Below are 13,931 nucleotides of genomic sequence, written 5' to 3' on the forward strand. Positions count from 1 at the left end.
GGGAATGATGACATACTAGAGTTATTCATACTCTGGAGTGGGGAAAATCTGTACTGGATAAAAAAAAATAAAAAATAAATAAATTAATATAGGCTTCAAACTTCACTAGGGAATAGCAGTGTTTATAATTGGATTTCCTTGGCTGCTGTTTGCAATAGGAGAACAATCTTAGTTGCAATATGCCTTTGAGGATGGTAGTCATCTTATGTAACTGGAGCTATCTAAAAGTATGTTCCTTATGTATTCCAGTGAAGGAAGAGAGAGTCATCTATACCTTATCTGTTTTAGGCATCTATCTTAAGATGGATGGACTCATCCTCTTATTTTTGTTTCCTTTTCTGGATACCGGTCCTGTTGCCAATGAATTTTTGAATTTCAACTTCATCATGTTCAAGAGCCTCCCCAAATGCAGGGAGAGACGAGCAGTATCTTTCCTTGGTCTTTATATCTCCTTTCTTTTTCTCTTTTGAAAGGAAACAATGTGAAGTTTCTTACTTAAATATACTAGAAAAGACAAGGTCAAACAAAATGTCTTATATTTGAACAGAGGGTACTGAGGCCTGTTGTAGGTACAGACTCTGAATCAAGCTTTTGGTCTTGGACAGGTTGCTGAGAAGATGTTCTTTTCTCCTTGTTTACTTGTGATAGAGAGTTTCAAAAAACCCAATAATCCTGGAAGTGCAGATGAGCTGGTTTAGGTGCAGACCATTAAATGCAAGAACATTTGAAGTGAAGAATGTAATCTGAGCTGTTGAGGAAAATATACTGTCTAGTTACAGCTTATATGATCCACTAAAGTAATTCCTTTCTGATGGGAGAGGTAGAAATATTCTTCCCTATTGCAAGCTCATAGAAATTATATTTGTTTGTAGCAGAAAAAGCAAGTTGATTTTTTTACTTAAATGATCTATTTGGAAATCATTTAAATTTCTCAGTATGTGAAACCAATTCATCAGTAAAGCTTTCCACATTACTGAGAGAGTTGTACTTTGAAGTTGAAACTTTTCATCCTAAGCTTGAAAACTTACCATACAGTAAAATAAAAACTGACATGTTTTCCTGCCCAGTCTTCTAAAAATGTAGGCTCTCTGATCAGTTTCAAAATGTGCTTTTAGTTTAGTGATTATGGTTATAATTAAGGGACTAGTTAGAAAAACTGTAGCTATAAAGTATAAACACGGCAACCACAATACTTTTCAGAGCAAACTGGAGAATCTGTATCCAAGCTGAATGTTTTTATATACTTGCATTACAATGAGATACGGTACAGTTGGTGTTTACCTTAAAGGAAAGAAAAAAGAAGTTAATAATTCTTAAGAATTTGCATCACGCATCAAGACCCACAGGAAAATTGAAGACTGGAGACATTTTTTTCATCTCCTCTAACTTTGCTGCTCCTTCTTTAAACTAGTTGTGTAGGCTACCAGTAGAGGCCAGATTGCTCACCCCTGGCAAATTCCATCTGTTTTGGACACCTGTCTTAGGGTGGGGATAACCATCTTGTTAAAAGTAGCTTTTGAATGGCTGAATTACAGCTAACTTTGAAACTTTATTTGTAGGTGTTGCTCAGAAAAGGGAGCTAACAACTTTGTTTCTCATCAGCTGTTCACAATGATCTAGATTATAGGCCACTGTTTGCTACCTTTTTTAAGGTAAAAAGACTGATTAAAAACCAAATACTTTCTTTTCCCACCCTCTCAGTTGATCTTTTTTTTTTAAGATACACATACATCTTTGACTTGGCTAATGGAGAATAAAATGATGATCAGCACTTTCTTGAATAAAGAAACACAGTTTACTGCAGCTGTCAAAAATCAGGAGATTGTTACTTACAGTGTGATAAAGAATCCCAGTCAAAGATAAATAGTTCTGGAAAATTGCTAACGCCCCTTCATTTTTCTGTTTGGCTGCCTCAGAATTTCAGCCATTGACTCTAGGATAAGAACAAGCATCTGACAGCCCATGGATTTAAATTTAAAATGTGTTATGCTACTTTATTGTTTATCTTCTAGTTCCTCTTTAAAACTCTGTTTTCTATAGTACCTACAAAAATCTTGACAACAGTCATATCACAAGAATGTTAAGAGCTTTGACTTTGTATAGGAGGACAAATAAGGTATGGGACTTGTCTCCTCTTTGGTTTCCTCAGAGAGCCAAAAGGACAGAGTGAGTTTCTCACCACTTCATCTATACATTCATCCATCTTCAGTTCAAGAAATATGCCCAAATATGGTGGGAAACAATGTCTTTTCAGCTTGGACTTGCTTGCCTTTGCACATTGCACCAGAGAGGTGATGAAATCCTCATCCTTGGAGATACTGAGACTTTAGACAGAACTCTGGGAAACCTCATCAAAGTTGGCTCTGCTTTGAGCAGGGGTTGGACTAGATGACCTTCAGAGGTCTCTCCCAATTTAAATTACTCTGCTACAGTCAGGGGAAAAAAAAGAAAGTATTTTTATTTCTGTGAAAGTAAGGCTGATACTTCTGATTTTCTCTGCTAAGAAAACAAAAGTAAACAGTCAACACCAGACAGCATTAAAAAAAAGAATCCACCATCGCTGGAATGAGTCATAAAGGCAAGTAACAATACATAAATGAATAACAATATAATTACAGATGATAATCTGCTATATATATGCATTTAAAAATGTGCAAACAAATCTGTTAACAATGACATTGCATGTGGATGTAATTTGTCTACCTCTGAGTTTTTTGGCATATGGGAAGCTGTGTTTTTTATAGTATTAAATGCAAGTCCCTATTATCGTTTTGTTTGTGGCAAAAGTCTATAAATCGAACTTTTCCAAGTGTGACACCGCACTTACATACATGGAAAATGATAAAATGTGGTGTTGCTTGTAAGAAGGTAATTGTGGTTTTCTTTCAAGACCAGTAGAACAACGCAGCTATAACCAAATATGAATACAGTTTTTTACTGCTTTGTTTTCTCTCCTTCTGGCCCTATTTAAGTATAATTTCAATTGTGATAATCAGTATATTAGATATACAGCATTTAGGTTGAAAAATGCTTCTTCTAATAAAGGATGTGTTCATTCTGGGATTTCTGGTAGTGGTTGGGTTTTTTTCTTTTTTTTTTTTTTTTTTTTTTTTTTTTTAAACTGTTTATCATTGATAGTATCAAATCTCTTCCATCATACTTCAGAAAATGCCAAACAGTTTAAAGGATTTAAAAGATTCTGTTGTGTTTTTTTGTTTGTTTTCTCCTTACAGGCCTGGCAGCTGCGATTCAGTCATCTTGTGGGCTACGGTGCCAAATATTACTCCTACCTCATGTCTAGGGCTGTTGCCTCCATGGTGTGGAAACAGTGTTTTGCTCAGGACCCGTTTGATAGGTAAAACCAGAGAAAATATTAAAGTAGAATGAAATGTCACGCTACTTGCTTCTGTAAGGCATGAAACAAATGGGGCCATGTGGGTTGACGGGCTTTTTTAATGACAATTAGTTTTTAGCCTTTTTCTTGATTTTAAGAGGATTACAAAACAGGAAATGACCACAGGTATAAAGAGTACTTTGGGACATGTTCATTGGTGCAAAAAAATTCGTGTTTGATGTTCTAAAATACAGGTGTGCCAGTTGGGAGGCACTGAAATCCATATTTAGATGTAATTAGAGAGCTTGATTTTCATAGGTGCCTAATTACTTGTAATTTTCTATTGAAATCAAAGCAACTGCGGGTATTAAAGAAGCTTCATGTCACCAACTTCAAAGCAAAGTATAGCTATCCTACTCATTTTGCTTTGTGAAAGTAAAAAGTAAATTGTGAGATCACAAATTCTATGTGTTCTTAGACCTTAGGTGAATGTGTTCAGAGCATTGTAAGAGAGCAACTTTTCCCCTCAGAGCAATGAAGGCTGAAATGTTGTCCACAAATTAACTTCTATAAACACCAACGCATATTCACATGTATAAAATTTGTCTAGTTCAGTTACTTATACTATAATTTTGAATGTAATTTGAAATTGAGGAGTCAACATGGAATCAGGGCAGTCATTGTTTCAGGGTGGAAAATTTCATTTAATCTCTGTCTCTGAGTTCTGTAGAGATCGTAGAAGCAAATCTAACTGAAAGCTGAATAGGTTGTGTTTGCAAGTGACTCTAACATCTGTGTTTCTCCAGGGCAATGGGTGAGCGTTATCGTAGAGAGATGCTGGCACACGGTGGTGGAAAAGAGCCCATACTTATGGTTCAAGGTAGAAAAAAATTAGAACTTTTTGATTTCCTTGGTGAATAATTTAACTGCATTTCCCAATTTGGTCTTTTTATTTTAATTATGATTTTCATTTGATTTAAGAAAGAAAACTTGTTCATTTTTTTAGTTAAATGGACTGGTCATCAACTTTGTGTCGTGGTCAGTAGAACTCCTTGTGATACACAGAATAAAAACCTACACAGATAGTTGGGGTGAAGTGTTAAGGGTTTGTATTACAAGGCCGTCTAAAGAATTCACAGTAAGAGTATCACATACTTGAAGGAAGATAGATGACACCATTTTTGGATAGAAAAAATGAGTAACTTTTACATACATGAAATTCATAATAGATCTGGTTATTTTGTTTACAAGAATTTGAACTTGTTTTGGCCGTGTCATTTTAGCATTATCAAAATAGCTTTGGTTGTATCAGTACTTTGAGTATACATTCTCATGAAATGGAAGTCTGAAGACTGTAATAAAGAAACATGGTTCATTATTCCCATCAATACCATATTTGCCTTTTGAATCTGGAAAATAACTTCTAAAAATCATTCATAGCAATAGCAAAAATACTATACTTAATACATATTAAAAAATAAAATGTCAGGAGAATGAAACAAGTTGACTGCTGACTTTATCTCGAATCTATCAATGAGATCAGGATAAAGACTTTTCTCTGTAATGTTGCAGTATTCAAACCAAAAACTTTTGCATTAGTATTGCTGTTCCTGCTATGAGCACTTTGTAAGTATTTCATCTAATGGGGCATCTTTCAACTTGCTCTGAAATTCTTAATATTAAAGATTAATATTAATTCACTGGCCTCTGTTCACTCCAGTTTGGTAGACTGGAAGTTGTGGGTTTTTTTCCTACAGATAAGGAAGACAGTGGTAATGTGTCTGTATTTTATCATAAGACTGGCACAGTTTCATAACAAGAACATTTCAGTTCTTTGACCTATCTGTTTATATTTGAGGCCATAATCTCTGCTCTCCTTAGACTCATAGTGTATTAAGCAACTATATATTGTCTAGATTAGTCCATTTATATTTCTGATCTACAGGGTTACTTTTCATTCAGCATGACTTTGCAAAGTTGCCTTTCTTTACTGTTCTTGAAGAGTCTCTGTTTGTAACCTCAAAAAACTGTAGCCCAAAATTGGGGATTAAGTAGTTGCAAGACAGGAATGTACATCTTTACAAGCAAATCCAATTATTATATTGTAAGTCATATGGTAGAGAAAGAAGGAACGTTTTTAAAAAAACATCAGTTATGCTTATCATCTCTTCTATTTCTGGGATGTATTTTTAATTCTACTGAGCATGGAATCTTCTTGGAATGTCCTAGAGGCTATGCTGAAGTTGCTGGCAGTGTGCTCCCTTGAATCAAATATTTGAATGAAGTTTGCAAAATTCATCTGTGGATGGACTTATATAAAATCTGTGGAAGTACAACTGGCACTTCCCCTTGCATATGAGAGAATACAGTGGAACATGGTACAATCAGTTTGTGGTTGAGAGTATGTGTCAGTTATTTTGGATAGAACTTGCTACTGGAATTAAACTGAAAAAGTGGCATCATAGTCCAGGAAATTCCAAGGTTTTTTAAGTTTAAAGGAAATCCAAATATGATGAATTCTGGCAAGGTACAGTGAAAGCACACAAACAAATTTAACTCTTGTAATGCAGTAATTAGATGTTTTAGGCATTTCAATATTCATAGTCCTCATGCTTATAGTCCTCAGTTCATTTAGTCCAGATAGTTCATCAGCGACTTGTCAGGACCAGTGGTGAATGATGAAGAGGCAATAGCTGTGCAGCCTGGGGTTTGAAGAATAGAGCAAGCTATGTTTAAGGAATAGTTGTGCATACTGCAGGGCAGTGAACTTGACATTAATGGTAGAATAATGGGATCTTTTATGATGTGACCAAAAAAATCTATGCATAAAACATACACAGTTTGATTTTTAATTTTTTTTCTTTAAATCAGTAAATCCATAAACCACTAATCAGAACTGTGTCACTTTAAGGTCAGTAACTGTAGTGCACCTGTTTCTTCATGCGTAATAGGAGAACCAGACAGGAGTAACTCCTTTGTATCACCATTAGCTTGAGTGATACTGGTGATAAGAGCACAGACTGATTTACAAAAAATGGCAGAAGTTTTCAAGATGTTTTCACAGAATTATAGAATCATAGAACAGTTGTGGTTGGAAGGGACGTCTGGAGGTCATCTTGTCCAACACCGAGCTCGAGCAGGGACATTTAGAGCTGCTTGCCCAGGACCATGTCCAGGTGGCTTTTAAGCACCTCCAAGGATGAAGACTCCACCACCTCCCTGGGCAACCTGTGCCAGTGCTCGGTCACCCTCACAGGGAAAAAAGTGTTCCCTGATGTTCAGGGGGAACCTCCTGTGTTTCAGTGTGTGCCCGTTGCCTCTGGTCCTGTCACTGGGCACTGCTGCGGAGAGCCTGGCTCTGTCCTCTGTGCACCTTCCCTTCAGGTATTTATACTCATTGATAAGCTCCTCCTGAGCCTTCTCTTCTCTAGGCTGAATAGTCCCAGCTCTCTCAGCCTTTCATCATAGGAGAGATGCTCCAGTCCCTTCATCATCTTAGTGGGCCTTTGTTGGACTTTCTCCAGTGTGTCCATGTCTCTCTTGTACTGAGGAGCCCAGTGCTGGAGGTGGCACTCCAGGCGTGGCCTCACCAGTGCTGAGTAGAGGGGAAGGATCACCTCCCTCGATCTGCTGGCAATACTTTGCTTCATGCAGCCCAGGATGCCATTCGCCTTCTTTGCGGCAAGGGCCTGTTGCTGGCTCATGTTCAACTTGGTGTCCACCAGGACCCCCAGGTCCTTTTCTGCCAAGCTGCTTTCTTGCTGGGTGGCCCCCAGCATATGTTGGTGCCTGGGGTTGTTCCTCCCCAGGTGCAGGTCTTTGTACTTCTCTTTGTTGAAATCTGCCCCATCATCCAGGTCATTAATGAGGATGTTAAACAGGACTGGACCCAGTATTGACCCTTGGGGCACACCACTAGTTACTGGCCTCCAGCTAAACTTTGTGGCACTGATCGACTTCTCTCTGGGCCTGGCCTTTCAGCCATTTTTTTAATCCACCTCCCTGTCTGCTCATCTGGCCTGTGCATCAACAGCTTCTCTGTGAGGATCTTAGGGGAGACAGTGTCAAAAACCTTGCTGAAGTCCAGGTAGACAATATCCACAGCTCTCCCCTCATCTCCCAGGCCAGTTGTTTCATCATATAAGGTTATCAAGTTGTTTAAGCATGACTTGCCCTTGGTGAATCCATGATGACTATTCCTGATGACTTTTTGTTGTTGTTCATGAGCTTGGAAATGGTTTCCAGGATTAGCCGCTCTACCACCTTCCTAGGGATTGAGGTGAGACTGACCAACCTGTAGTTCCCTGGGTTCTCCTTGCTGTTCTTAAAGATAAGTGACCTTTGCTTTTTTCAAGTCTTCTGGCACTTCTAGTGGCCATGATTGATCAAAGATTACTGAGAGTGGCCTTGCAATGTCATCTGCCAGCTCCCTCAGCACTCGTGGGTGCATCCCATCAGGGCCTGTGGGCTTATGTATGTCCAGTTTGCTTAAGTGTTCCCTGTTCTGATCCTCTTCCATCAAGGGTACATCTTCTTTGCTTCAGATTATGTCCCTGGCCACTTTTGTATTCTGAATTTCACTTTTATACTCTGTATTTCTGTAATATTACTTAAGCAGAAGTCTTAAAAGATATTCAAGATCATAAAAATAACCAGAATTCATCAGCAGATTCCTTGCCTGTGCTGCATATTGTGATGTTCATTTGTAGACAGTGCAAAAATTAAACAAGCATGCTTGAATGACTCCCTGAAAAATAAAATTGAGGTGACTCAGATCTTTTGACAAGTTAATAATTTGATTGCTTGTTTGGGATTATTTGAGGTTAAATCATAGAACACGCATGAGGAAAAGCTTATTATATGTTTACACTTAATTGCTCTGTATTTGTTATAAAAATTGAGAATTTAAGGAGAGAAGTAGGAACAGTTACTTGTTCTTTAATTTGTTTACGTTCAATCAGCTTCTGACTCCTTCTGCTTCATTGTTTCCTTTTCATTACTGATGTTCAAGAATACTTGATTTCCACCTTTTGTTGATTTTAATCAGTTGCAAAACTGTGCTTCTATAGCAGATGACCAAACAGATTCCTGATTAAAACCAGATTCCATCAAACTTAAAAGCTTGTTGATTTTACTCTTCTTCAGGGAAACAGTCCAGATTCCATGCTCAGTTGTGCCATATTTCAAAAACCTTAAGTTACATAGGCTGTTATTTCAGGCATTTTTTCTTTTTCTATAAAGAAAGGCGCTTGTACAAGTCTGACTTTTGGATGCACATATGTAGCCTCACCCTTGAAATGCTTCTGTATCTCATTGTGAAGTTAGCCATATACATTGACTGTTTGATAACAGATAACTTCACAAGCGCATTTCATTTATACAGTGTCTTTGTTACGATTTTCTTCTCAGAAGCTATCTATTGTCTTTCTTTTGTGTTTAGATATGACCCTAGCTTTTCATCTTTCTCCCACATGATTCCGTAGATATACTGATTAGGGAAGATAAAGGATCTGACCTGCCATCCAGTGGAGTTACTGACAAGATTCCTGTTTGGACTAGTCTTTAATTAGAAAACGCAATATACTTTTTGGTTGTTTGGATTTTATTCTCTTGGCATTTGTTTCCATTTAAAAAACAAAAAACAAAACAAACCACCACAAAGGCTTTATGAAACCTTTTTTAACATTTTCTGAAGTGACCCCTTTTATCCTACCCCTTCGATTATCTACAAGATACAGAAATAGTCACACATATGAATAGCGGGAGCACTTAAAAAATGAGTGAACAATGCTTTGTCCAAGAGGCTTGCTTTTTTTTTTTCCTTAGAGAGGAAATACAGTTTGAGAAGAACTCAATTCCTCTGTCATTTTGGGTTGGCCACACGGCTCTTGCAGACCCTTTCCTTCCCAGGACTACATGGCATTAGGGATTCCAAATTCCTTTAAAGATACGTAATGCAGGTGTCCCTTCCAGGTCCAGTTGTGTGCTGGTTGCAGGTCTGAACAAGATTCAGGTGTGCACCATCCCTCCCTCTCTCCCTTGGCACTCCCTGACTGGAAAGAAACCCAGGTGCATAGGCAGAAAGTGAATTGCAGTGTGAAAAGTACTGGGTTGGGTGATCTGGGAACCGAGAGCATGGAACATACCCTGGAGTGCGCTTCTCTTGTAGTTTTGATGCAGTCACATTACCCTTTGGGTCTCTGAAGAAGTCCTTGTGCAAAATAGATGTGAAGTTGTGTTCTTGATTTGTTAATGCTGTATTATATTGCAGACAATCATACTCGGCTGTGTGAATACATGGGAATCAAACCAACTAAATGTGTAAATAAACATGCGTTTGCTCCAATGCAGTTTGAAAATTTGTTTTTCCGTTCCTCAAATTGTACTTCCTGGAATAATGATGATTTGAAGAGGCTGTAAAAATCTTCAGATAATGATTGTATGTCTCTTTGAAAGTATAAGAGATATGCATAAATCCTAAAAGGTGATATGAATGGCAACATATGTTAACTCAAACTACACGGACCCAAAATAATTAGTGTTCCAAAGGGGCAGAGGCCAAATTTTGCCACAGGCTTTATTCTTCTCCCAATTTTCAGTGATTGTAGGTTATAGCTAACCATCTCTCAAAAGGGTGTGGTTAACCACAGTGCTGTAATGTGAAAGAAAACTTCAAAGCAGAGAAGATAAGCTATGCAGTTGCCTTAGGCTTGGGAGAGACTGAGTGAGCTGAAATAGGAGTTGGGCTGAACGTATAAAATACACTCCTAGATTTTAAAACTGCAACCATCAGACCTTGTGGACATCTTACTAAATCATTTAGACTGAAGTGCTGAGTACTTACAATATATCAAAGCCAGTCTTGCTTTGATATATTTTAATGGAGTTTAAAGGGAGACATGACCATTCTTAACACATCTGTGTAGAGTAAGAGGTTAAAACATGGAAATACCATCAGTGTCTGTTTCTTTTGGAGTTGTCTACTCTAAAATCTGTAGTTACTTATTTCATAAGAGCATGATCATTTTACTACAGTAGGAGTTCTTCAACAATGACCTCAGTTACTCTTCATCCTTCTGTTGCAAAAGCAAATTCTGCTAGCGTCTGCTTTTGATGTCAGTGATGGGAAAATAGCAATGCAGTAGACCACTAATGCAAGAAATCTGAAATGTGTTTGTATTATCAAAAGTTGGAACTCCTGGGTAGGAGGTCATTTGACATCACTATTACCAGAATGATTTTGAATTCTCCTAAGTATTTAAAACAAACCATGTGGAGTCTAAATGAATGCAATTTGCAACATGTTTTGAGTGAGATTTGGTAATACTGTATTCAGCTGCACTAAAATACATCCAAGTATACTGCAGTTAATTATGTTTCTTTTATTCATTTTGTAATATCCAGGGTTGGAATCTTTTTGGTACATTTGCCATTTTTATGTAAGAGGGAAATTAAATTTACTTGAAGATAATCCCAGCATCAATCTCTTCTTTCTCCCTAATCATTACACTGTTAGTTTTTCTTCTTTTGCAACATACTGGTAATCGTAGTTTTAAGAATTGTCCACAGCAGAATAAATTTTAGTGCATCAAAGAATTGGCTAAACATCATCCAGGCTGGCTGTTTTTCATAAAGTCAGTATTGGAAGGGTTTTTTTTATTTGGGAGCTTGGGGAGTGGTGGTTATGTCTATTATGGCCATCTTTATATACTGTCTAAGCAGCATTACAGTCATACCTCCATATTGATATCAGATAGAAAAGGGCACATTGGTTCTTTTATAGAGCCATGTCTTAACAATTGGAAGGAAGGAATAGTTTCACCAACTTGAGATTTTTATACCTGAGCTAGTCATCCAGGTTTCCTTTCAAGGCTACAGGGAAAAGTAGGCACTTCATAGGCACAACTCATCTTATCATAAAGTAGACCTCTGAAAAAGGCCAGATGAGTGGCACCCATGAAGGTCTTCCTACTGTTCAGTCTCCAGAAATAGAGCCAGTTACTTCAGATGTAAGTGAGGCAAAATGAGGCCAAAAAAAAAGGCAAAACGAATTGCACTGTTGGGACTGGACTGCTCCAGCTGAGTTTAAGACAAAGCTCCAGTAGCCATGCATGGCGGTACATGTTCCAGTAGGCTGCCATCCATGTCATCTTCTTAAGGCATTCTCTCCACTTCTGAGAAAACTGAGGGAAAATATGAGTTTGAACTGGAATTTTTCCAAGGCTGTTAGGGAGGAAATATGCATCTCCCCCAGCCAGCCCACTCAAGAACCTGAGAGAGGGAGACTGCAAGAGGCCGTGGCTCTCTGGGGATGTTAGATTAGTAGCTGGTATCTGGACACATCTGTTTCTCAGCCCAGCTTATAGCAAGTCATTTTTCATTGTGAACTAGAAGTAATTCCACAGCAATTTTACTAACGTTAGAGTAGATGACAAGTTTACCAAGTATTTGGAAATACTAATTCTCTTCTCTTTCATTTTGAAAATAGCTTGATGCAAACTTCATTTAACAGCATTTCAGTCAAACTATATACAGTAGGAGATTTGTTTTTCTTTTAGTGCTCAGTATTAATCTACTGGGTCATGGTAGTTTGTGTTGACACTTGCAACGTGTTTAAATCAGATTGAGATGGGATTCTGTGAGGCCTTAGCAAGAAAATTCTTTTTGGTTGCTTATACAAAATTACCTTGAGCCGGTCCATTTCCTGGTGGGTTTTGAATCATTGTGTTATAGTAAAAGATTCCAGCCTTTTAGTAGCATGCAATTATAAATTCCACTGAAAGCAAATATTGTTGAGGATGTGAAAGAATATAAAATTATGTTCAGTAGGTACACTGATCACAAAGGGTAGAACAAGGTTATATTTACATTGGCAGTTGTCAGAAAGAACAGATCACTTCAAAGAGGTATGAAGATTAAATTTTACGTTATTTGGCAGCTGTACTGTTGGGGTTTTTTCTGGTACAAGTAATGCAGTAAATTTCCATATACAATCTTGAAAATGTTAACAACAGTGAAAAGACCAACATCAATGTAATGTTAAGTACAAAGAAATATCTGAAAATAATTTACAGGATATATTCTCATGCTTTCTAAAAACTGGGGTTTTGCGGAGGAAGGTGTGAGATTTTTAGCTGCTCTTTTAATAGAATTACCTGACAAAGTACTTGAGCATGATTCTTCATTATGATAATTTCCCTGTCTGTTATTCTGTTGCCATGTGCTGCAGTTAACAGATGCACTAATTAAAATTCTTAATAAAAGGTAAGTCCTGGTACTGTAAAAAAGCAAAACTAAAACTGCAGTGCACTGAAAATGCTTTTATTTGGGTATGTTTCATGCCTTGTGAAAAATTTCAGAGATATTTGTATGTTAAATACTAAATTAAGTGCTTTTAAGGTGTATAACACTTTGAGAAAATACGTCGTTTTATCTGGCTCTGTCAGACCTGAGACTTAGCGGATAAGGATTTAGATACCCGCTCAGTCACTGATTTATTCCAGTCATTTGGAGAGGAGTGAGTCTATGGTTACATTGCTTTAAAATGGATATAATTCCCTGCTTAAGCAAGATTGTAATGATAAAAATCAGTTAACAATCTTGAAACCTGTCAATTCTGTGATAACATGGAACAGGTAGCTTGAAGAAATTAAATAATCCCCATTACACTATAATTGCATTTATTTCCTGACAAAGAAACATGATAGTCATTTCTGTCATATTGTGACATTAAACATTAGTTAGCAATAAGCATTATTATTGACAAAGCTTGCAAAGTCGTAGTATTCTTGCTAAGAGTCTGTTGTCTTGGTTTTGTAGGTATGCTTCAGAAATCGCCTTCAGTTGAAGATTTTGTGGATGCCCTTGTTTCAGACTTAGACCAGGACTTTGAAACATTTATCATGGACTCATAAAAATGTTCAACAGAACTGAATTCTTTTATGGAAGATTGACTACATCTTCATAATTGTGGATAAAATATTGTTGTGACTGGTTTTGCTTCTTGGTGAATACTTGTAAAAGTTTGAATATTCATGTTGATGGAACAGTAATAAATAATTTCATTGGATCAGCTGGTTTCATTTATGAAGATGGTGGCTTTCTGTTGCATAGGAGCTTAAGCATGGAATTGGAGAGAACAAATCCTCTAGCATGTACTGTTAAAAAATATGATCTTGTTGGAACAGCTGATTAAATGGGAATTGAACTCATCTTCAGGGTTAGTGGAGTGGTATGAATTGTCTTTTGGTACACACATTGGATTCAGTGTTAGGACATACTTGTTGAGTGTCATGACCCAGAACTGCTTGCATGGGTCTTTCTCAATGCTCGTGGATATTCTTTAAACTTGTTTAACCCTATTCCTTGCAGGAGTTCTGCATTGGGGAAAAGGAAATTATGTGCGCTACGGAGGGGAAATGGAAAGAAAGATGAAGTGGAAAACTAGGAACTGTATTTGAGATAGAGAACAAAAAGATGGGAGAAGAAAAACTGTAGTCATACAAGTACATGATGTAAAATGTCAGGGTGTGGAGGAGAGAGAGATCTTGCAACACAAAAAAAGAAAGACAGAGTAAAACAGGTATCCCACAAATGT

General features: G+C 37.4%; 1 protein-coding gene across 1 annotated transcript in view; it reads left to right on the forward strand.

Annotated features, from left to right (window-relative positions):
• Positions 1 to 13,403, forward strand: part of MIPEP (mitochondrial intermediate peptidase) — a 75,247-nt gene extending 61,844 nt beyond the window's left edge. Inside the window, exons 17-19 of the mRNA XM_049823017.1 lie at positions 3,234 to 3,355; positions 4,141 to 4,214; positions 13,154 to 13,403. Of these exons, the coding sequence (XP_049678974.1) occupies positions 3,234 to 3,355; positions 4,141 to 4,214; positions 13,154 to 13,248 (291 nt within the window). The 3' untranslated portion in view covers positions 13,249 to 13,403. The remainder of the gene's footprint in view (positions 1 to 3,233; positions 3,356 to 4,140; positions 4,215 to 13,153) is intronic.
• The last annotated feature ends 528 nt before the right edge of the window (positions 13,404 to 13,931 follow it).

This window comes from Accipiter gentilis, chromosome 19 (genome assembly GCF_929443795.1).
Source record: "Accipiter gentilis chromosome 19, bAccGen1.1, whole genome shotgun sequence".
NCBI classification, from domain to species: Eukaryota; Metazoa; Chordata; class Aves; order Accipitriformes; family Accipitridae; genus Astur; species Astur gentilis.